The sequence below is a fragment of the Tachysurus fulvidraco genome, chromosome 25 (genome assembly GCF_022655615.1).
Source record: "Tachysurus fulvidraco isolate hzauxx_2018 chromosome 25, HZAU_PFXX_2.0, whole genome shotgun sequence".
Taxonomy (NCBI): domain Eukaryota; kingdom Metazoa; phylum Chordata; class Actinopteri; order Siluriformes; family Bagridae; genus Tachysurus; species Tachysurus fulvidraco.
This window is the reverse complement of record NC_062542.1, coordinates 5,341,316-5,364,974: the sequence shown is the minus strand read 5'-3', so window position 1 is coordinate 5,364,974 and position 23,659 is coordinate 5,341,316. Positions and strand designations below refer to the sequence as shown.

The window sequence follows — 23,659 nt, the reverse complement described above, 5'->3', positions numbered from 1 at the left end:
CCTGGGTATCTGAGCTCAAAAATGCAGAAGACTGTAGATATTAGTTTGAAAAGCATCAGTTCACAAAGACTCATTTGGCTGGTTTTACATGCTCAGACGTATGATGGAGGGGTCACTGATGTATTTAATACAATTTTTCTTCTTTTTTTTTTTTCTTTACTTAGTTAGCAACATAATAAATTGCTCCAGAATACTTTTCAAAATTAGCCTTCAAGCAGCAGTGTGAGCTGGCACCAGTCTCCAAGTGCCGAATGTCTCAGATCCCTTAATCTCTGAAGTGCTTTTAGGATATTTTTCGCTTTTTTTTTTTTTTTTCTTTTTTTTTCCCGAGAAGTAGAAAACATTTGATCAAACATCAGCCCTCAGTGCCATCATTTCCATAAACTGTATTAATAACACCACCCTTATCCTAGGTCTGGCCATACACGTGCAAAATAATTAGCATGCAGACACAATCGCTTCCGTGCCAAGATGTTTCCTGAGAGGTTAGTACACCTGGACTGTGCTGAAATATTTAGTTGCTGATAACAAAGCGAAAGACAGTCACTGAGACTTTGTTTTTGTTTTTTGTTTTTTATTTATGTATTAATTTTATTTATATATTTATTATTTTATTACCTTTTTTATTTATTTATTTTTGTTTGTTTGTTCATTCATTCATTCATTTTCTACCGCTTATCCGAACGTCACGGGGAGCCTGTGCCTATCTCAGGCGTCATCGGGCATCGAGGCAGGATACACCCTGGTCGGCGTGCCAACCCATCGCAGGGCACACACACACTCTCATTCACACACACAATCACACACTACGGACAATTTTCCAGAGATGCCAATCAACCTACCATGCATGTCTTTGGACAGGGGAGTAAACCGGAGTACCCGGAGGAAACCCCCGAGGCACGGGGAGAACATGCAAACTCCACACACACAAGGCGGAGGTGGGAATCGAACCCCCAACCCTGGAGGTGTGAGGCAAACATGCTAACCACTAAGCTACCGTGCCCACCTATGTTTGCTTATTTATTGTAGCAAATTTATTGAAGTAATTATTATTGGGATGGTAAGATAGTTTTATTGAAAGAAAATAAATCACACAATTTAGTTTCAGATCATAAGCTTTTATAAAATCCACTAATACTCTCTCGGAATACTTTTTTGTCCAAATTCTTCCTGTACGATGTCTTGATCTTCTAAAGCTATATGTACTTTATCTCCTACAAAGGCAGTTTAAAACAGACCAGCATTATCTGTCATTACCTCAGAGTTTCTTTAAAACAGACAATTACCTGTCAGCCATTTTCTTCCGACGCTTGTTCCACTACAATGTTGCTGTCACTTCTGGTGATCTTACAACCCTAACCCTCTACAGGCGTCTCAGTGTCTGCCCTAGGTCATAGTGATGGGTGGCCACAGTCACAACCAGCTCTTTATCTCACTCACAACTCAGAGATCCTCCAGGGAATTAAAAGTAGCTGCTCAACTCTGGTCTAGCTGGTGTTCTGAAAAACAAGAGCAGCACACTCGTCTCACATCCATAGGAATTTGTCCTTGTGTACGGAGTGAGAGAATATAACAAGCACGTGAGATTATACTGTATGCCTTTACAGAAAAGCTCGCCGGTCTACAATTTCCTTTGTGCATTGTAACATTCTTTTCTTCTTACCATGCTTCGTTCGATTTCCCATCGTCATTTGATTTCCCATAGACTTCCTGTTCAGTCAAACCAGACTGGCCATTCTTCATTCGTCTGTTCTCTCTCACCAGCAAGCTGTTTCCATTCGCAAAACACTCTGAACCCTCTGAACATTAGGGGCATCATAACTTCATTTAACTGTACTTTTGGAAATTGTTCCTTTGCTAACTTTTGATATAGGACTTAATAAAAGACAGAAAGTTTCAGAGTCTTTGGATATGCACTGATACTTGTTCTGGTATCGGATATCTTAATGATGTCATATTTATTTTCTTTCACACGTAAAAATGTTCATGAACCAACCTCCCGTACCACCACGATACGTATGTGACTTAAGCACAGCGTATGTTGCCATGTCAACGGAAAGCCATGCTGGGACATTTAACCATCGATGATGGCAATCGAAGCAAAGTAGATTTTTACGATATAGCATGAAATAATTCTGTGCCATTTATCAGAATTAAATGGCAGACCCACTTATATCACTGTTATTATTCTTATTAGAAATAATTCAGTCATTGACATCAATTCCCTTATCTGCGTCTCAGGTCTGGTTGTGTCCAGGGAGAGACGGCTGTCCAGGTCTCACAGGTTTTTGTGCCTGCGAGTCGGCAAGGCCATGAAGAAGACCTTCGTGTCCAACGCCAGCGCCTCCATGCAGCAGTACGCCCAGCGTGATCGTAAACATGAGTACTGGTTCTCCGTGCCACAGGAGAGGTGAGTTAGCAACAAACACAGCCCTCGTTTATTCTTCCTTCACTTTCGCACAGGGTTGAGGTTTTGTATATAGTCTGAAAGAATATCTTTTGAATTTAAGTCGGGATTTGATTCATTTTCTCTGGTAGATAAACATTTGCATATTTTAAACCCCAGGATTTAATCCCATAATATAGATTCTAAACTCTTTAGTCGCTGAGGTTAAATGTTCCTTTGTTTACATCATTTACAGCACTTTTTCTAAAAGCTTAAAACTCATTATATAGGGTCTTCCTAAATCTCATCTTTTGACAACTTTTAATTCCTGGCACAAAGCAGCTTTTGAGAGCTTATTAAATACCCTAAGCTGTGTGTTCCTTGGAAATCACAGCAAAGTATGCAACAATGTGATTCAATTAGACTCTGGTTAATTTTATACCAGAAGTCATTTTTAAAATCCTTGTTGTCAGTTCTGCTTGTCTGTGCCATTACAATGCCGCTTTTGTCTCTTGTCATGCAAGGACATGCTGAGAATTGCTTCCTTTCATATAACACAAGATCCCATTGTTCATCAGCCTGTGGCCTGGACGCTGTGCTTTGACCTGGGTCCTAGAATCCATGTAGATATGCTTGCGAATGCTTGTGCTATTGCATGTATAACTCATAAACACTCTTTGAAGCATTTATAAGGCATAACACACTGACCATTCAGGTAGAACAGCAGAGACCCCATTGATCACAGGAGTTGCTATAGTCCTCCTATAAGCTTAAGTCTGGTTATTTTCTTCTGACCTCTCTCATCGACAGTGTTTTCTTCAGCAGAACTTGCTCCCAAATAGTGAGAAAAGCCCTAGAGGCTATTGTGTGTGTGGAAATGCCACATCAGCAGTTTCTTGCATACGCACATCATGTCAACATAAATACAACAGTTAAAGTGACTTGAGTTACATTTTTTCTAATTGTGCATGATTTTTTTTTTTGGTTTACTTTTAGATGTGTTGATGAATACTTTTCTTTGGCTTGCATGTCCTCACGTGGCTTACGTCCTTTGTCCATGTAGGTCAGACCATCTTTACTTGTTCTTCGTGAACTGGAGCCCAGAGACATTCGGTGATGGCATGGGAAGCATCAGCCGTGAGCCTGGGTTCATGGTAGTCAAAAAAATCAACGAACCCGAAGGTGATAATGACCAGGCGACATCAGACTCCCCAACCAAGGAGTGGGAGGTAGCATCTGTCCATCAGCTCTTTTCTCTGACCCTTTCTTTAAATGTGCTTTCTTTGCTCTTAAAGCTTTCGAACAATCAAATTTTTTCTCGATTTTGTGCAGCAATGTTAACACGTGTGTGTGTGTGTGTATGTTATATAGTACGTTTTGTTTGTGCATCACCATGTAGAAATGATTTGAACTTGTATATATGTATCACTGTGTGTTTTGCACTGTCTCTGTGTCTTTGTGTTTTGTCTGTTTTCTGTACTCCAGGTGCCTGGAACTTTTAACGTTTAATCACACCTACTCTCCCATTTGCCATCACACTGTGTTGTCATAGCTTTTGTTCACTTTACCTGTCTGAAATTAGCGTCTACACTTGGTCAGTAAATCCCCCCCCCCCCCCCCATGATTATTTTCACCGTGAGCTTGAAGCTGGTGTTTTGCATGATTTTGTTCTGTTTTCTTTTAACAAAGCAGCTCATGTATGCACTGGATGCATGAGCTCCTCTGTTGTACATCAAAACCAAGGCATGGTTTAAAGACAAGCACTTTTCCTTGTTAAACCATGCCGGTGTGTCAATAACCTGACTGAAGTTCAGTGCAGAGACTGGTATTAATGTGAAAAGGGCTAAGAAACAAAGCTCTAATGTAAGGTTTGTTTGCATCCAATTAGGTGTTAACAAATGTCTTATTCTGGACTGATACGGTATGAAGATGTGATGTTAGTGCTTAATTCATTTTTAGGCCAGACAGTAGATTCATGCAATCTATTGGTGATGGCCATGTCAGGTGATTAGACAGAACCAAACAAGACCCAGGTTTGAATGTGAATAAAATAGAAAGACACATCTGTAACACATCATTAGGTGCCGTCACAGGTCTAATATCACAACATGCGCCACTGGTTCTGTGATAATATGTAGATTAGACAAGACATAAAGGAGATTATGAAAATGAAGGGAACATTGCAGAAGAACGAAGATTATTTACTGACTATCTCTATGGCATTGAGGTCTGTGGAGGCTGCCGTCACCTTTTCTTGTTGCTTCCTTCGTTTGCATACAGGAGTTTGTTTCTGGTATCCTCGGCTTAATGAATGCCCTGGTTGACAGCCAGGAATATTTAAACACAGAAATGTTTAAATTGTGTTCATGTCTTGTTTTCAGTGTGGTTTTCATGTCGTCGTAAAACCACAATGGGGAGTTGATTATTTTCAAGCTGCTCTGTGATGAGTGCAAGGATGAAAAGATGTAGTCAGAAGCAGCTGGCGTATGTCTTCATGGAAATAGTAGTGCAGCAATCTGGAGTGAGCTTTGCTGAAACCAATCCACCCTATGAAGAAAGCGATACTGGAACCGAGGCAGCATTTTAAATTTTAATGTAAATCAATGATGTAGGAAACAAAGCAGATTGATTTGTCATTCTGTGACTTATGCATCGCACAAAGCCTTGTAGTCTTGTGTTAAGCGTAATTAAAGTCTCCTCCTCTTGAGTGTAAATGATAAACAAGCTATTTTGAGATTGAGCAGGTTGTTATTGGCATTTTTACTTTGAAATTTAGTTTAGATCAGTCTTGTGATAATGTAGTGTGTTATTAATTATGTATAAAATGGGTAAATAATCTTTGCCTGTTGCTTTTGGGTTGGTGGTGTGTGTGTGTGTGTATATGCATGTGTCCACAAGGATAGGAATATCTGATATTTATACCTTGGAGATCACATTTGGCTTTTTCTTTTTTTAAATTAACTAAGTTATATTTTTGTTACTGAGTTTATGATTTAGTTAGAGTTGTCTCAAAATTGTGTGTGTTGGCTATAAATGGGAATTATAAGAATAGCTAGTCAAAGGTATACTACTGTATGTACGTGTGTGTGTGTGTGTGTGTGTGTGTGTGTGTGTGTGTGAGTGTGTGAGTGTGTGTGTGTGTGTGTGTGTGTGTGTGTGTGTGTGTGTGTGTGTGTGTGTGTGTGTGTGTGTGTGTGTGTGTGTGTGTGTGTGTGTGTGTGTGTGCACTGCACTATATTCAGGAACAGCGCGCTGTCTCTTTAAAAGCGCGTGCTGTCTGACCAGTGATAGGCGGGTGCAGTCACTCCCGGAGCCAATCAGTGGAGCCATTGTGTTCTATATACAATTTCATTGGTTATTGCAGTGTCGATCATATTCTAAGGAAAAGTCCCGTGTTGAGTTGGGTTTGTTTGTTTGTCTGTCTGTCGTCGGCGGAACTGAGACTTTGATTTGAAGCGGCTGGGATGTGAGAGCAGGAACGCGCTTTATTCTGTAAAGATATGTTCTCCAGGAGGGTGAAAGAAGCGGAGCCGCTCACTGCTAAGTATTCCTATGTACGTGGGGCACTGTTTTGTGTGTTAAAGCGAGTTTTTGTGTGCACGCGCCTAGTAAACAACACGCGCTCTTCTGTTGATCTGAGGACTTTACCATATGTTATGATGGGTTAAAACCTCACACCACGTGCTGTTTGTTTATTTCTCTCCCAAATACACTAAACTTTACACGTGTGTTTGGGGGGGGGGGCTCCACTAGCTAGCGCGCTATGACTGTTAGCCAGCTACCAAACACTTCCATTAGATTGCCATTAAATTGTCTGTCCCTAGATGCTCAGCTCGGATTTTCTGTTTCCTGCTCCAGATGAAACGTTTTAGTGTTTAAGTTCTCAGTTTCCCCTCCATGCTGCTTTGGTACAACAATAAAAACAATACAGAGTACTTGATTAAATGCTCTCTGTATTGTATTGAACCGCCCCCTGATATTTGTCCTGTTCTACAGTAGCAGCTTTTAGTAGACAAACTTATCCAGAGTGACTTACAATTAAGGGCCTTGCTCAGGGGCCCAGCAGTGGCAGCTTTGTGGACCTGGGTTAGTAGTCCAACACCTTAACCAGTAGGCTACCACATCCCTGTTCCATCCATAACTTATATTAAGTATAAGTAGGCTTCCCTAACTTGATAACATTATAACATAACACGGCTCATCTGTGAAGTTTAGCAGTGTTTCTACCATTCAGACTAGTCAGATAACACTCGGTAGTCCATTACTACTGGATCTACCAACGGTCATCCTTGGCATAGATGTTGACAGCGTAACTCAGCAATGTCCGATCTTATCCGTTCTTAGCTTTATTGAGTATGCAGAACTTGTAGTTTTGTACTGTACAAAGAGTCTCACCATCGGTGGTCAGCATACATCACTACATTTGGTTTATACGTGCCATATACTGTTGCACTTCTAATTAGCCTGATTACATTGTTCTGCAATGCAACGACCTGTGCCGAGGGCAGCCGTTATCTTCATTGTAATTTTTGTTGTGCCCTTATTACCTAAATGTTTGTACTTTTTTACAGATAAAGAGAGAGAGCAATAGAGGTCTGTGTGTGTGTGTGTGTGTGTGTGTGTGTGTGTGTGTGTGTGTGTGTGTGTGTGTGTGTGCCTGCCCAGAGGTTTGGGCTTGCTCAGGAATGCAGTGTCATTACAGAAAGTAGCTTTGAGGTTAACCAAATTGTGCACAGCAAAAAGCTAAAACTTCAGGTTTGAAAAAATGGAGTAGAATGAACACAGAACAAAACGTCTGAGGGTTGAGTCTGAGTCTGTGTCCAGCCCTGTTCCTAGAACACAGTCGTCAGTGGACATATTAGGAGGGAAGGATAGCATGATCTCTTGTCTGTCCTATAACAATACGTTTACTGTTGAGTAATCCCGTAATCCATATGATTTGGATTTGCGAGAATATTTTAAATGTTATTAGAAAAAGTATGACATTTGCCTGTTTATGACAACCTAATGACACTTTAATCAACATTATGACAAGCCATTAAGAAAAAATGGAATCTCTCAGCCTTATACACAATTTGATGGTTGACATTTTAGATCTTGTTATGTTCTTGTTATGTTATGTTAATATGTTCATGAGTGCCCCTGATCTGAAGATTCATCTTTGAGCTCTTATTATCCTTTCTAGCTACTTTTGGATATTATTAAGGAGGTCTGGAAAGCCAGATGTGATCTGATCACTGAAGTCTGTTAGTGTTGAATGACCCTGTTAAAAGCCTACAACAAAAAAAGATTTGATAGGGTTGATTGATAGGGTTGATTGAATTATTTTGGGATACGTTCCAGAGCTGGATCATCAAAGAACAAGTTAATGTTTGCAGTTAAAAAAAAAAAATTAGTCATTCTATTAGACTAAATCTCTGCTACAGGGAATCACTGAAGGGTCAAATCTTCCTTGCTTGAATTTGGCTTTTCTTCAAATTTCTAGCATACAAATGCTGTGTAACCACTTGAGGCTCACTATTTGTGTATTTCTGTTTTATATCTATATGAAGTGGACAAAAATATAAATAAAAATAGAAGCTAGGCTTGTATGCTTGGGGGGGGTAGTCAAATAACGTGTGAACAGTCTAATCAGTGCCTTTGAGTGATATCTACCTTTGCTTTACGGGGTGATTTGACACAATTACCCCGTTAAATTCTGTTTCCTAATGAAACACTCAGCATTTTCTGCATGCATTCAAACTAAAACGTTGCCGCTTGCCATTAATGTGTCTCGTTTGGCCAGTTTTGTAAAGCCGTGACATAGCAACAGTCTCTGTACAGTTAACAAAGCTAATTTTAGCACTGATAACCATCCAGCAGACCAAAGGTATCCTGGCAACAAATGCAGCTAATAAAACAATTAAATTAAGCAGAACACAGCTTTTCATTTATTTATTTATTTTAATAGCAGGCCAGCTGTATTTTATTTATTATTTAATTCAAGACGCTTTATTGAGAAACAGCTCACAGATCCATGCAAAACACTCGGTTTAAAATTGCTCACAGTTTAAGGTACGACACATTTACTACTTTCTTAAAGTCGAAGCATCCCTTTTTTTCTGTCAGTAATATGGATATTCATTTTAAATAGTGATTCGGTGAAGGCTGCAGTCTCCACACATTGCTTTCACACTCCATGCTCACTACTGTGCTCGCTCTCTCTCCATGCTCAGCTGTGGCTTCTCCCCCCCCCCTTCCTATCTCTGTACCAGGTAGTGTCACTGAGCGAACACCACCGCCGGATCGATGCACTAAACACTGAAGATCTGCGTGCCCTGTGCAAACGGCTCCAGGTGCCTGGCCATAGATCCTCAAAGAAACTTAGATCTCTTCTCAGAGCCTCTTAGAGTTGATTATTTTGAGTGTCTTCAGCTTTACTTTTGGTTTTCTTAGCTTATTAGCGCAATACGGTTGTGCCGGACACAACCGTATAGCGGCAAGCATGGAAATGTTTGTGAGCAGTGTTGAGAGAATGTGACGGTTTGGAAAAACACATCACAAGTCACAGTCCTGCTAAACAGGCAAACGAAAATGTGAAGGGTTTTCCCAGGCCGCCATAACACATGTTTTTGTTTTTGTTTGTTTTTTTTGTTTTTTTACCGCAAGCCGAGTAAACCAGTAGATTCTCCACATCCTAGAGAGCCCTTGCAACAATCATTACCTAGATAGGGGTGGTGTTGTATATCGTCTGCAATGAAGGATGGTGGAAAGGGTGTACGGTTGAAAAAGGATGGAAGTTAGGGCTCTATGGAGTGTTTGCTCAATTGTTTGCCATAGACAAAGCAGGTAATTCAAGCAAGGGTTGTGTAACCCGAGTGTGTTCAGGCTGCAAGAGGCAAAGTGTCTCTGTCTTTGCCACAATTCTATGAAACTGAGCAGTCCCATGAGTCTTTTGCTTGCAAACCAGGTTAGCCTGTTACTCAATATTTAGTTAGCGTAATAGTCTGGATAGGTATAGAGCATAACTAGGGCAGATATACTGTAGATCTATAGATAAAAATATTGTGGTGTTGTGAAACAAACTTGCCCTTACATCTTTGCATCGAATTATTTGCATGCATTATCATTTGAATAAACAAAGTAACCTCGATGTCGGATTATAAACCAAGCCGAAGACATTTAAATTTAAAACTAGAAAACCGTACAATATATAAGCGAGAAAGAAATACGAGTTCTTGAATAAGCCGCTGCTCACTCTGCTTACACTGTTCTCTGCTTCTAGATCAGCACAAAGGAGGAGGTGAACTCCAAGCATGGCACATCCATCACAGCCAGCCTGGAGCCGGAGACCTTTAAACCCAACTTGAGTGAACCTAGTGACCTCCTGGAGGCCGAACAGATAGAGAAGGTGAGCCTTATCGATCCCCTCCTTGCTTGTATTGCTTCAAGTGCTAGTTTCACTCTACAGGAGGTAAGAAGCTCATTGATCCTCCTCCAGTAAGGTGCTTTCTTAAGCATCCTTATATTATTGATTAGTTATAGATCATCACACGCTGGCAGAAAAGTCTGAGACTTTTTTCTCCCCCCTGTATGACAAGTATGCTTTTGTGAATACGCTCTTATTTTTCGTTGCTTTACACCTGGGACTTTTTGTTTATGAATTTCCTAACACAAAACAGTCAGTAGCTACACGAAGCTGCAGGATATTAACATATTTTCCACACCGAAAGTACTTTGTGCGTTCTTACAGAGTTGGGGAAAGTTGCTTCGCCGTATACTTAATGATGTACCGGTTATTTTTGGCCTGTAACACCTTTTGTCAGCCTGGAAGATATCTGAGTAATTACAGCCTTATGAAGGATTCATTATATCTCATTGTTATAGAATATGGCCTGGGATTCACGATAGGTCTATTAGAACACCGTCGTAGGTCTGGTGTCTAAACTCAACCTGTACATGTAATAAAGGACGTCACCTGTATGTGAGTCATCGTTGCCTAGAATGTTGTCATCTTTGATGGTCTCGTTTTTGTTTTTTCTTACACATTGACACTGTAATCTGTGAGATCTAGTTGTTTTGAGTCCACACTCGGCGATGCCCTGTGGGTATCGGTCTTTCGGTATCATCACCATTTCAAGAAAATAGATCAACTAAAGTGTCGAGTCATCCTGTGTTCTGCCCATACTGCCGGAAAATCAGGCAAAACACAATCCTTCCAGAAAGCCAAGACTATTGAATAAAAATATCTTCACCCTGAAGTTCTATAACGTTTATTAGGTCTGTTGTGTGCATTCAAGTACGTACACGTGGGGCTGTATTGTGCTCCGTTAGGTTTTCTGCCTGCTGGTGTTAAAAGGTCATTGCTACTGTAATTGCGCGTTGATGACTGTGGCCTTTGAGCATTCGGTTTTATTCCCCTGATGTACGCTTTTCCGCATTCTCTCTCTGTTTCTTTTTTTCTGTCCTTTCAGAACGCTAGCATGATTTTTTTTTTTTTTATTGATTTGCCATTTATATATTTGCCCTATCTATTTATATCCACCTCCGCTAATGAGACGGCCTCCATCATTTTCACAGCTAGCAAAGCATCTCCCTCCCCGAACCATAGGCTATCCATGGACGCTGGCATTCAGCACATCCAAGCATGGTATGAGTATTAAAACCCTGTACCGGATCATGCAGGGACAGGACTCTCCCGTGCTCCTCGTCATTAAAGACAGTGACGGGCAGGTAAGACTCTCTCTCCAAAGCATCACTGAACTAAAAGGATAAGACTGAACTTTAAACATGTACTTGATATGAGTGGAATCTTAGGGGACTGATTAGTGCGAGTGTTATACCGCTAGACTAACGGCCCTCTGTTGCCATTGTGATTGAAGTCTTGATCTATTCTGCACTTGTCTGTTATGATGATATCCATCCATTGCATTTGTGCATTTTGCCAGTTCGTTTAGTCTGTCGGAAATGCACTGGAGGAACTCAACAGCCCATATAGGCTGTATTATAGCTTCTAATAACGTTTTACTCATCGATGCGATCTGTGTGACGTCTAGGTGTTCGGGGCATTAGCATCAGAGCCCTTTAAAGTAAGCGACGGATTTTACGGCACCGGAGAGACTTTCCTCTTCTCCTTCTATCCGCAGTTTGAGGTGTGTTGTCTATTTACAGTTTATAAGAAACTTGTTGCATTTCCAAGTCAATATGCTGACAAAGGCTGCACCGTGTTTGTGTTTTCTGTGCCATCAGGTCTACAAATGGACAGGTGATAACATGTTCTTTATCAAAGGAGACATGGACTCCCTGGCATTTGGTGGAGGAAGGTAAGTCCTTTCTGTATCTGATGTACAGCTTTGCTAGCTTTTGAACTGATCCTCTTTGCAGCTACTGTATTTATTTGAATATATATTCGTTTTAAATAACAGATTGGCACGTTCTCTACATTCAGGAGAGGTTTTTTTCTGCTGCCTACAAATGAGATTTTAGCCATGCCATGACATTGACTAGAAACGTGTGTAATTGGCAGGATATGTCATAACCGGTAGTTTAATAGGTAGATTTACTGTTAATGTAGTGTGTATTGGATGGTCTTGGAGCCACAAACCACCTTAAGCAGAATATCGATGTCAAAGCAACTATTTGTCGACTGGTGAACCCAGTATGGAATTTGGGGAGGAACTATAGATCAGCAGCTCTTATATTCTAAACATAAACTATAGTAACTGTGCCTCTGGCTGCTGGCTGTGAGTCTTAAGAATCGTTTCCGTAGACTTTCAGAAATGTTTTGGTTTATTTCTGCCTAGCAAACTGACAGGAGAAAATGTTTTTTTTTTCTAGCATAACAAGCAGAACATTTAAAGACATAAATATAGACGTATGCGTTTAATCGAACTATTAGATAAAATCGACGTCTCATCTGTTCTTAAACATGCTGGACAAATGTTGTATCATGTTGTACGCAAACCATAAACACATCAGATTGTCTCCGTTATAGCAATCGTTAAGGCTTAGAAGGTAATCATCGTCACCGTTCAGTCGTTGGTCGTTTAGTTTATTCAGATCTTTTAGTTTATAGTTGCAAGTTATCTTCACCTGTCTTGTAGCATTGAAGCTTCCACGGACATTTTACATAGCAGCAGTTAGAGAAAGAGTTTAAATATATTTAAATCCATCTTCTTTTCTTACAGTGGTGAATTCGGTTTGTGGCTAGACGGAGATCTCTACCACGGCAGGAGCCATTCGTGCAAAACCTTTGGGAATCCGATGCTCTCAATGAAGGAGGACTTCTTCGTGCAGGACATTGAGATCTGGTCTTTCGAGTAGGCCACTCTCTATAGAAGAGCATGAGAGAGAGAGAGAGAGAGAGAGAAAGATGGCTCCAGTCAGAGAAGGAAAGCCAAGCAGATGTCTTTGTGCTGGCCAGAAGTGTCCCGAACCTTAACGCGCATCATCTCGGCTCCCAGGAAGCCTGTTTTAAAGAAGCATAATATCTTTATGCTTGCCGTATGTTACTCCTGCATTTAACACAAATCTTTTTCCTCCTACTCTGACTTTTCCTGTGCTGTTACCATGTGTACTTTGTTGCGAGCTTCAGTGCAAGGTGTGTTAGGCGAGCAGAAGAAAGCTGAGACGCACCGTGACAATCATCAGTGAGCGTTTATATGCTGATTACAGGGGACTATTGGAGCACTCTGAACATCACATGGTGATGCTGGCATAGGGTTGGGACGAGATGGATCTGTTACAGCCCGAGACAGAAGGCTTCATCCTTTGGGTAATAATTGGATGTTAATAATACAATGGCCTCAGGGGAGATGGACAAAAAAAAGAAGCAACTACAAACACATTCCTGTGCCCTTTCTGACTAAAGCAGTGTTTTGACAGGTATAACAGGATCGCCTGGTTTAGGAGGCATCCATACAGAGAGCAAAAATAATTGCAAGGGTTCATCTGGGGTTTCTTCTGAAGCAAATTATACAAGTGTTGTGAATTCATAGTCTTTCTGTCGTTCACCATCATAGATTCACCGCAGTAAAGCACATAGCCCTTAATCTATGGAGAAAAACATTGTCGTACCGTTCTGTTCAGTGGGTTTATGTGTGAGTTCAGCTTCCCTCGTGTGTGGAGGGTCATGTGTACTGTTCGTAGACAGTAATGTGTCGCAATAGATTTTGTGGAATATGCAAATTACTGTTCTCGTTAACCTCAATAATCCAGACGGGGTCTTTTGTCTCCTCTTCCCGTCTCTCTTTCAAACAAACTTTTAAAAGCTTTTACGTCTCGACAGAAAAATGCTTTTCGGGGTATCATCTGAAAAGCTGAAGTTTTTTTTCTTTTTCTTTTCAGAAATATAATGACAATTATATATTTATGTATATAATTACATAACAAATTCTATATATATATATATAATATATATATGTAATTATATATTGCTGTTAAGTGTGACAGTGATCTTTTTTTGTGCTGATATCTCAGCTGTTACCAATATAATGTACAGTCTATTACCCTGTAAATTAATGGTAAAATAGTAGATTTGTTCCTATATATATATATATATAATTATATATAATTACTAGCAGACAAATATATATAGTGTGGATTGGTGGGTTGCTTCTAGCACTTTATCCTAGTTTAAAGCCAGATGCTTTCGGCTTTCTTTGCAGTAGCTGTACAGTCTTTATTATATATCTATTTTTGTTTGTTTATTTGTGTGTTTTAGAAATTAACAGATGTTAGCTGTTTATGAAGAGCTTTCCGCTACACCGTCGGGAAAACGTAGCGTAAAGCCCTGAATCTAATGTTCCGAGTACAGCGGAGGTTAGGTTCTCCTCCTCCTGTGTCTCGTCCCAATGCCGTGTCTATGTTGGTGTGTAGATTCACTGTTCACAGTCTGAGGGAGGATGAGGAGGGTGAAGAAAAGCAGGTAATCATCAGACCCTCATCACTCTTCCTACACCAGCGAGTTCTGTCCATGTGGAGTCACAGACGAGGTCCAGCGTGAAGAAAAAAACGCTCCAGCTGATTCGCTGGAATACATTGTAATAGTGGAGGTCGGGGAAGTAAATAAATAAAAATTATTGTAACCTGAGACAAAATGTATTTTTTATTTCCTTTATTTTGTGTTAAAAAATCAACACGGTACGATTACGGTTGGACCAGAAACGGACTGGAGTGCAACGGTCTTACAGCGAGGAAGTTTATTAAAGGAAGCCATTAAAGAAGTGATGTTAAAGTAGTGCATGATATGTAACCATGACAACGTGCTCCTGCATTCTTTCCTTTTGTAAAGCAGCAGTAGTCTTCATATTAACTAGGCTTTTGAAGCGTTGTAGTGTTCACTCACATGGTTGCTGCTGCCCCCTTGTGGTCGCATTGTGCAGTTACTTCTCCGGCTTCAGGAGGCATACAACTGATGATTCTACTGATCTATAGAAATTATAGCCTATTAAAATTATACCCCTTTTTTTTCTAATAATAAGTATTACTTTAATGACCTATGTAACACAGTTTAAATCATTTTTATTTTAAACGCTCAGAAATCCACAAATTCAGATTTCTGGAACCGATCCGAATAGTCAGACTGGTGATTAATATATTAAGTGATTCACAATTGAGTCCCAGTTAAACATGTTTTATTGATTCAAAGGCACATTTGTTCTGGAAAGCAGAACAGGTGAAGTGCAGGGGAAGGAGGTACTTATAATCCGGTATACGTGGGTGGCAATTAAATTTTAGTGCTTCGTATGTATTTAAAATCAATGTACACACAAAAAAATTGTGATCAGAGGGAAATGCGAGGGCTGATGGATGGCACAAGCAAAAACTGTGAATGTGTCATTCTATATTTCCGTTTTGATTCAAAATAATTTTAATAATAACGTTTCTTCAACTCCTTTCTTTAGATGAAGAATTCCACAGATGTCGCAGTGCATTGGTTTAAAACCACGGGGCTTTGATTTCATCCAATTTCTCTTTTTTTTTTTTTTTTTTATTCAAAACTCTACACACAAAAAAGTGGCATGCCGCTCAAACTGAGTTTCATCTCATTGTCAATGTATGTGGCAAGCTCTTTACACTGTACCATAATGAATAAACAGATATGAGGTTTAGATATGTCGATACGCATGATGGTGAAAGGCACGGCTGGCTCGTTTCTTAGCGCAACATCTCCACGATGTTGAAGTGCTTTCCCACCTATCTGATTGCAGTCTTTATGCTGGAGACGTGACTGTCGGTGTGGTTCAGTACACCAGGTACTTCAGCTCTGAATAGACGAGCGGAAATAAAATGGCGCAGGCGCGGTACAGAATTATTCCACTGTTCACCAAGGCCCTTGGTTTCATCAGCCACGACTCCGACTTGAAGCAAAAGTAGCTGGAGTACAAGGCAACAGCAAAAAAGTGTCCAATCAGAGTCATGGGCTTCGGCGTTAACCTAACAAGAGAACACGAGTTTCTGTCAACAAACAAATCATGTATGAAGTGTTTTATATACTGGGTTACATTTTCAGGGTTTTACTCACACAGACAGCAGACCTATCGGTCCATTGACACATTCTCCACCCAGTTTGAAGTACTGGAAGCAGGCTCTTTTTAACTGGTTCAGACAACCTGATGAAGGAAAACAATTTATTTTTCCCTTGTTTAAGTTACCTCCAAAGTAGAAGCCACTGTATGTCAAACCAAGTGACATCAGTGAGAGATTATTGAGTAAATCGAGCTTAATTACGTGGACGTACAGTCTGTTGCTGCAAACAGCTCGTAAAGAGCTTGAGCCAGCACGTTCACCACAAACGAGTGGGAGCACTTTCTTTCCCAGTAGAATTTCTTCTTTGCCTGTTAAATAGAACCAGAAATGAGTCTTGTTTCATTAAATTTCCTGACGATGTGTCCTCACTGAACCTTTGCATCCCCGTTAGATTTAATAGTCAAGGTAACTCAGGGTAAATTCATCATATCGATCATATGCCCTCCCTTTGTATTTATAATTTCTTTATATTTATATATAACTTCCTCCAAACCTCTTTCATAGTCCTGTAATATTTTCTCCCCAATTCACCATGATATACCAGATTGTTGGCCAAAATTTGCTTTTTGTCTTAACCTGCACTATGTGGCCTAATGTTTGTGGCCACCTGACCATCAAACCCATATGTGGTTCTTTCCCAAACTGTTACCACAAGGTGTGAAGCACGCAAGTGTATATTGTGTATTCTGTTCCATTACTAGATGGATTTGGAGCAATAAGCGGGTTCCACGGAGGCATGGTTTGCCAAAATTGGACTAGATGATCTCAAGTGTCCTGCAAACAGCCCTGACTCTGACACAACCCGACTGAACACCTCTGAGATGTACTAAAACTCTGACTGCACCCCAGACTACCATTACACTAAAACATGCTTTGTGTTTCCTAATATAAGGAATCCCCCCCAAAGATAATCACTTTCCATGGTATTACAACAGTAAATTCGTTCAGCGAGAAACCCCTGTTACCTGAAGCATGGCGTTGTCATCATACAGATCTGGAATGTTCCTGAGCAGCTCTTTCCAGATGCGGACGTCGTTAAGCACTACGCTCATCCCCCCTCCAGTCAGAGGATGTCTCATGTTGTAGGCGTCTCCCAGAAGCAGAACTCCTGTCAGAGTGTGAGCCAAAGTTACTCTCAACTTATAATGTTTCTAAACAAATCAGAATCATTTTTATTCCCTTAACTTAAAACTTTATTTAAGACAATAATAAGCGGTAATAATACATGAGCTAAACCACTCCAAATACATTCTGCTGTCTGTGTATTGCAGAATTTGCATTTTCTCAAACGAGTCTCTTATTATATCTCTTAATATTCTGATTCTTACACGTCTACCTGGTTTGTTGACTGGTGAAGGCGGCAGGAAGCTGGCAGGCATCGTCCTGAGACGGTCGTTCTGCAGAGCGAGCAAAAAGGGTTCCTGTAAATGTCCTACAGACAGCAAACATGACACTGTTACTGGTGCTACTCAGAAAAGGAAGACGTACTGGCTAATCATATAATCATATACTAATCATATAATCTAAATGTAAGTGCATTTAGATTATATGATTCCTACCTTGATCTGTGCTAGTGTCGTTAAGTTGTTTAGATAAAAGTATGTCCTACCTGGTAGCTGAGGATAAATCTTCTCCACCATGTACCCTGATAGGTCTCGGGGCATCTCTCCTCTGATGTCTACCAAAATCCTGGTCTCGCTAGAGGAGATCTGGTAGATCAGGATTGGACTGGGGTTTGCCAGCACCAGCTCTGCGTGATTGGACTTAAACTGAGGACAGTCCTGAGAGAGCAGACGGGATCAAACACACACACTACATTAATACATCACAAGAACATGTATACAGATCAGGTGCATATTAAATATTTAATTTGACAGGTCCATTTTACTGGGATACAGTATTTATATTTCACTCAAACACTCCGTCTTACCTTCATTATGCAGCCAACAAAATGTGAGGAGACTTTTGCTTTTCCAGATATGAGGCTCTTACGAAATTTGGAAAAACAGCCATCAGCGACTACCGTTAAAGGAGCGTAGATCTCCTGAGGAGAAACAGCACAGTGAGGGATATTATTAGTGCCAGTAGGTCAGTAAGTGAATGTGTGAAAGGAAACCCTATCGATCCTGTGGAGTTTCCCCACCATGTCCCCTGTACTCACCATGTCCCATTTCTGTTTTCTCTACTTTCTCTCCTAAAAGCATGTTGTTAGGTGTGTGTGTGTGTGTGTGTGTGTGTGTGTGTGTGTGTGTGTGTGTGTGTGTGTGTGTGTGTGTGTGTGTGTGCAAGTATGGCGCTCTGCACTACACTGTTTTCGCTATCCACTGGGTATCGGTTCACACTTATTGCTCCCAGGAACAACCCCAGCCAGGATACTGTTGTTTTTTTTGTCTGTTTGTTTTTTCGCTTATCATGTTTTGACCCACCATGTCACAACTCTATCAGTATTTGTCTAGTCCTGTCTCTTTCTGCATGACCACCAAACACCAAGATAATGCATCTCATTTACTTTCTTGGAGACAAAACTATCGTCCACATGACACATCATTTCACAAACTGAAGACTAATTAATAATGTTGGGTATTAAAAAGCATCGATTTCTAAAACACTTGTTAGGATTCTGAATCCAGTTAATAAGCTGCGGCACGTAATACAGTACCTGTGCTCTCTAAAAAGTAAAGCTGCTCAAGTTATTCTGTATTGTATATGTTTTTAGGAGTTAAACACTAAGAAAGTGCTTTCAAAAGAACACCTTTTGTATCTTTGGTGAGAAGAAGGTGTATATAAGGTGTATGATTGAACCTTAAGGGCTGCAGTTATATCTTCAAAGGTACATAAACTGGTAAGTGAACAATGCTGCGAAACAAGAACTAGTTTTCTGTGTGTGTGTGTGTGTGTGTGTGTGTGTGTGTGTGTGTGTGTGTGTGTGAGTGAGTGAGTGAGTGAGTGAGTGAGTGAGTGAGTGAGTGAGTGAGTGAGTGAGTGAGAGTGAGAGTGAGAGTGAGAGTGAGAGTGAGAGTGAGAGTGAGAGTGAGAGTGAGAGTGTGAGTGTGAGTGAGTGTGTGAGTGAGAGTGAGAGTGAGTGTGTGAGTGAGAGTGAGAGTGAGAGTGAGAGTGAGAGTGAGAGTGAGAGTGAGTGTGTGAGTGAGAGTGAGTGTGAGAGTGAGTGTGTGAGTGAGAGTGAGTGTGTGAGTGAGAGTGAGTGTGAGAGAGTGAGTGAGAGTGAGTGAGAGTGAGTGAGTGTGTGTGAGAGAGAGTGAGAGTGAGTGTGTGTGAGAGTGTGAGTGTGAGTGTGAGTGTGTGAGTGAGAGTGTGTGAGTGAGAGTGAGTGTGTGAGTGAGTGTGTGTGAGAGTGAGTGTGTGAGTGAGAGTGTGTGAGAGTGTGTATACCTTGATTTTCCCAGAGTCCTTGTCACGATACTGAACTCCTTTCACACAGTCCCCCTCCTCCTTCAGACTGGTTACTGTTCCCTCCACAAACATCACACTGTACAAATGGAAACCCTGTGAGATTCCTTGCATTTCTGACAACACGCAAAGACACAGGAATCCGCTCTAGGGTTGTCTGATGTAAAAGTGTTAGCAGGGCTCAACCATTTGTCTTTCAGAGAAAAAAGAATTAATATAAAGCTTCATTTCTGTATCCATATCGAGTCATCTGCTAACAGAGTGGATTTTTTTGGACTTTCCTGAAATCCAAAAAAAAAAAAAAAATCACAGAATTCTATGATGAAGTAGAACTTTTCTGATTTAAACTTTAAATCAGTTTAAATCTTTGCATCTCTCTATTCACGTGTTTATAAGCTGTATTGCTTTTTTTGTTTTTTAGTGAAATCATTAGTGATAATACGTTTATTATCGCACTGTACTGGCAACTTCTTGATGTGTTATCATTCAAGTGATAATACTAATAACATTAATCAATAAATTATTGGATTAAAAAAAATAGATAATAAAAAAAAAGGTTATAGTAATCTGCACTTAACATCCTGTCCTTCTTCAGTGGGTTTACTGAGTCACATATAAACCGAGTCACATATAAACCGAGTCACATATAAACATATAAACAGAGGTTTTTCTATTTAACGATTATTTAACTAAAGGGATGAATTCTATGACGAAGTGGAACTTTTCTGATTTCTGATTTCTTTCTAGCCCAGACTGTAGATTCATGTAGCCACTCGGTATGAATATACACAATAATGTCAAGAGAAATTCCCCCTAGAGATGATCTCCATTTAGGATAATGTACGGGTGTAATGAATATGAAAGAACACATTTTTAACCTGATTTTTTTTTAGCAAGAGCTTCATGGTCGCCTTACAGCCTGAACTGAATCAGGAGTTTTAAAATGAATGAATAATAATGTGTTACGCTGTGTTGATCAGAAGCTTACTTGGGTTCTTTAAGAGCAGCACGTCGCAGGCCCATAATGAAGCGACCGTGGTGGAAGGCTCGGCCGCACTGAATGCCACACTCGTCTTGTGGGTAAGGGATCTCCACCACTGATAGACTCTCTTGGTCATGGATTACATACCCACAGACCACATGAGCATCCAGGCCCTCTACTGCATCTAAGGAAAGTTGTAGAAATGTATGAGTAATGAATTCATACGTGAATCTATTTAGCATCTCATGCCTAAAATATCTATTTCCATGAGTCATACGTTATCACTTACCCTCCAGTCCCAACTCTCTGAGCACACGAAAGCCACCTGGCTGCAAAAGTTCTCCCACGATTCTATCAGGCTCGGACATATCTCTCTCCACCACGGTAACCTTCCGGCCATCTCGTGCCAGCACAGCCGCCATGACACAACCCAGCACGCCACCACCCACGATGATGACGTCAGGCTCCGGATCAGCAGAGGATCCACTCTCTGAGGTACTTTCTGTGTTCAGGTCTTCTTTAACTCTCTAGTCATAAGTCCAAAAAAGTCATGAGCAGAGGCATAAGACTATATATGATAATAATTAAGAGTGTCAAGAAGGTTTTAATCATTTAATCTCTTCATATTATTTAAAACACAGGGAAAGGCTTAATCATTTTAAATCTGAAAACAACAGTGTGAAGCGGTAAAGAGAAAAGAGGAATCAACCCATTTCTAATTATAATATAATTACAGCATCAATACACACACACACACACACACACACACACACACACACACACACGTTATACACATACATCTTTTTCACTTATTGCTAAAAGTGGTAAATAAGCTGAAGATGAGTTTCCTCAGTGTTTACTCATCTAAATACATTTTCTGGTCAAACGTTTAATGCTGTTTCATACAACATTTACATAAAGGATGAAAGTAAAAGAACAAAAAAAGATTCAGTTAATTAAGTTAAAATAGATGGAAAACTTTAGTTAGTTTAGTTTAGAACTTTATTCCAAATCAATTTTAGCTAGCATAACACAATCTAGCTGAATGCTATAGTTTGTAATGTTGAACAGTTAAAGTTGTTCATGTCAAATATTTTTTGTTCCATTTTTTTTTCTTTCACAAATATACATATATATTTTATATTTGTTAGGAATTTAATTTTGAAGCAACGTGATGCTTTGTAAAAAAATATATACATATGTGTATATATATATATATATATATATATATATATATATATATATATATATATATATATATATATATATATTTGTGTGTGTGTGTGTGTATATGTATATGTGTATATATATATATGTATATATATATATATATACGTATATATATATGTATATATATACGTATATATATATATATATATATACATGTATATATATATATATATATATATATATATATATTTCTATATATATATATATATATGTGTGTGTGTGTGTGTGTGTGTGTGTGTGTGTGTGTGTGGTGTGGGTGTGTGTGTGTATGTATATAAAACGTTTTTATTTGATTTATTTTTTAATTACAAATATTTTATTACAGTGAAGTGTAGCTCTGGTTGAAAAAAGTTTTTTATACAGATGACAAATGTTATAAAACGAATTAGTTAATGAAGCAAAAATGTAAATGCACCGTGTTCATGAGCTAAATGTGAAGTGACTTAAAGAAAGCTAGTGGTGCAATTTAACCCCCAAAAATCCAAATTTCTTTAAAAGTTTATTTATGAGGAATAACTTTTGTTGAATAACTGAGCAGTTGGTAAATATGTTGTGCGTGTAAATGTACAGTAAACATCACAATCACTTACCTTTACATTCGCCTTTGCTGCTTTGTCCCTTTGTCTGACTTCTGGATGACTTTTCTGGATGACTTTATTAGTAAAAGGCAGAATGGATAAGATCTCCAGGGGTAACTGTAATATTTGAGCTGTTTTTTGACCCCGGTACCTGTAAAAGGTGAGAATTGCTCCCACTAGGAGAAAACCCACTGCAGCCATCACCAGCTCTCTAGAAGCCCAAAACAAAAACACGTCGCATTTTTTATAAACATACGTGAAGCTCGCAATCCCCAAAAAAGTCCACATGCTTAATAGAAAAGTGAGAAAATAATATGCAAAAGTCACGTGTAAAAGTTCCAAGAAAGAAAAAACAGTGCTAAAAAATATTTTTTGTAGTCACTTCCAAAAACAGGTCTAAAAAAAATATCCGACTTGTTTTCATCTGTGCATTTTTAGATAGCTACTAATATATAACGATAAATTCAGGCGCGGTCTCGAGACTGAACTGAATGCTGAATAATTTATGCTAATGAAGGAGCGGATCTTCTCCCGGTTGGCTGATTCTCGAGTCCCACCTCTTAGGTACGTGTTCAACCAATCAGGAGCGAGGAAGGGGTGAGCAGAGCTCACGCTATTCTCCCATTGGTCAGACAGGCACCACGGACGGTAGGATGATGTGATGTCATAATGTTTAGGATGACACAGACACGCAAAATATACAACAGTCTATCATAATCATAGGTTATATTCCGCAAGACTAACATATGATAATGTATGGGATGTTCTGTACAGGGTTTGGGGTATTGTGTAAATAAAATAAAACTAAGATAGAATTCTCAAGGTGTTGACTACCTACATGTTATATGTGACATCATTATTTTGGCTTTTTATTCATGAGCGAGAAGACAGTGTTTAATTATATGAACACGGTGCACCAGGTAGAAACATCTATTCTGTATGTTCCAGTCTTTCATATTCCTGAAGATATTTCATTAAAAACACCAATTAATGCCGATAAATCAGTTCAAATCTCTGCATCTCTCTATTGTCGTGTTTTTTTTAGTGAAATCATTAGTGATAAGTTTATTATCGCACCATACTGGCAACTTCTTGATGCGTTATCATTGAAGTAATGATACTAATAACATTAATCAATAAATTATTGCATTTAAAAAAAACTGCTTAAAAAAACTTGCAAAAAAAGGGGGGGGGGGGGGAGAAAAATTGCTATGGAAATCTGAGTGGGGTTTACTGTCACATTAACCCAGAGGTTTTTCTATTTAACGATTATTTAACATGTATATATATATATATATATGTGTGTGTGTGTGTTATTATTGTTGTTTTGTTGTTGTTGTTGTTGTGAGTAATCAAATCATTAAGGTTTTTCTGTAAACACAGACCCAAATTTTTGACCACTGAGACCACTGAGAGCATTCTGAGCAGCTGCATCACTGTCTGGTTTGGGAACTGCACCAAGACCCTGCAGCAGATAGTGAGGACAGCTGAGAAAATCATTTGGGTCTCTCTTCCCTCACACACACTCACACACTTCACCACACACACACACACACACACACTCTT

General features: G+C 39.5%; 2 protein-coding genes across 13 annotated transcripts in view; one reads left to right on the top strand and one right to left on the bottom strand.

The window, feature by feature from the left end:
* The window catches only part of oxr1a (oxidation resistance 1a), a 149,169-nt gene extending 134,713 nt beyond the window's left edge, over positions 1-14,456 (top strand). For 6 of the 12 annotated variants that reach the window (XM_027171351.2, XM_027171370.2, XM_027171350.2 and 3 more), the window contains 8 exons: positions 2,242-2,410; positions 3,450-3,615; positions 8,602-8,721; positions 9,651-9,776; positions 10,946-11,098; positions 11,422-11,517; positions 11,615-11,688; positions 12,553-14,456. In XM_027171351.2, the coding sequence (XP_027027152.1) occupies positions 2,242-2,410; positions 3,450-3,615; positions 8,602-8,721; positions 9,651-9,776; positions 10,946-11,098; positions 11,422-11,517; positions 11,615-11,688; positions 12,553-12,688 (1,040 nt within the window). In that variant the 3' untranslated portion in view covers positions 12,689-14,456. Of the gene's footprint in view, positions 1-2,241; positions 2,411-3,449; positions 3,616-5,524; positions 5,941-8,601; positions 8,722-9,650; positions 9,777-10,945; positions 11,099-11,421; positions 11,518-11,614; positions 11,689-12,552 lie in introns of those variants that run through there. The other 6 variants (XM_027171361.2, XM_027171352.2, XM_027171433.2 and 3 more) reach the window with 4 other exon arrangements.
* A 527-nt stretch (positions 14,457-14,983) lies between these two features.
* On the bottom strand, positions 14,984-22,579 carry sqlea (squalene epoxidase a). Its single transcript, XM_027171447.2, has 11 exons — positions 22,106-22,579; positions 20,575-20,812; positions 20,292-20,469; positions 19,286-19,382; positions 17,826-17,939; positions 17,505-17,676; positions 17,232-17,327; positions 16,861-17,003; positions 16,107-16,203; positions 15,891-15,978; positions 14,984-15,802 (listed from the first exon to the last, which is right to left on the bottom strand). The coding sequence occupies exons 1-11, from the start codon at positions 22,379-22,381 to the stop codon at positions 15,610-15,612; spliced, it is 1,692 nt and encodes a 563-aa protein (XP_027027248.1). The 5' UTR covers positions 22,382-22,579; the 3' UTR covers positions 14,984-15,609.
* Between the last annotated feature and the right edge of the window lie 1,080 nt (positions 22,580-23,659).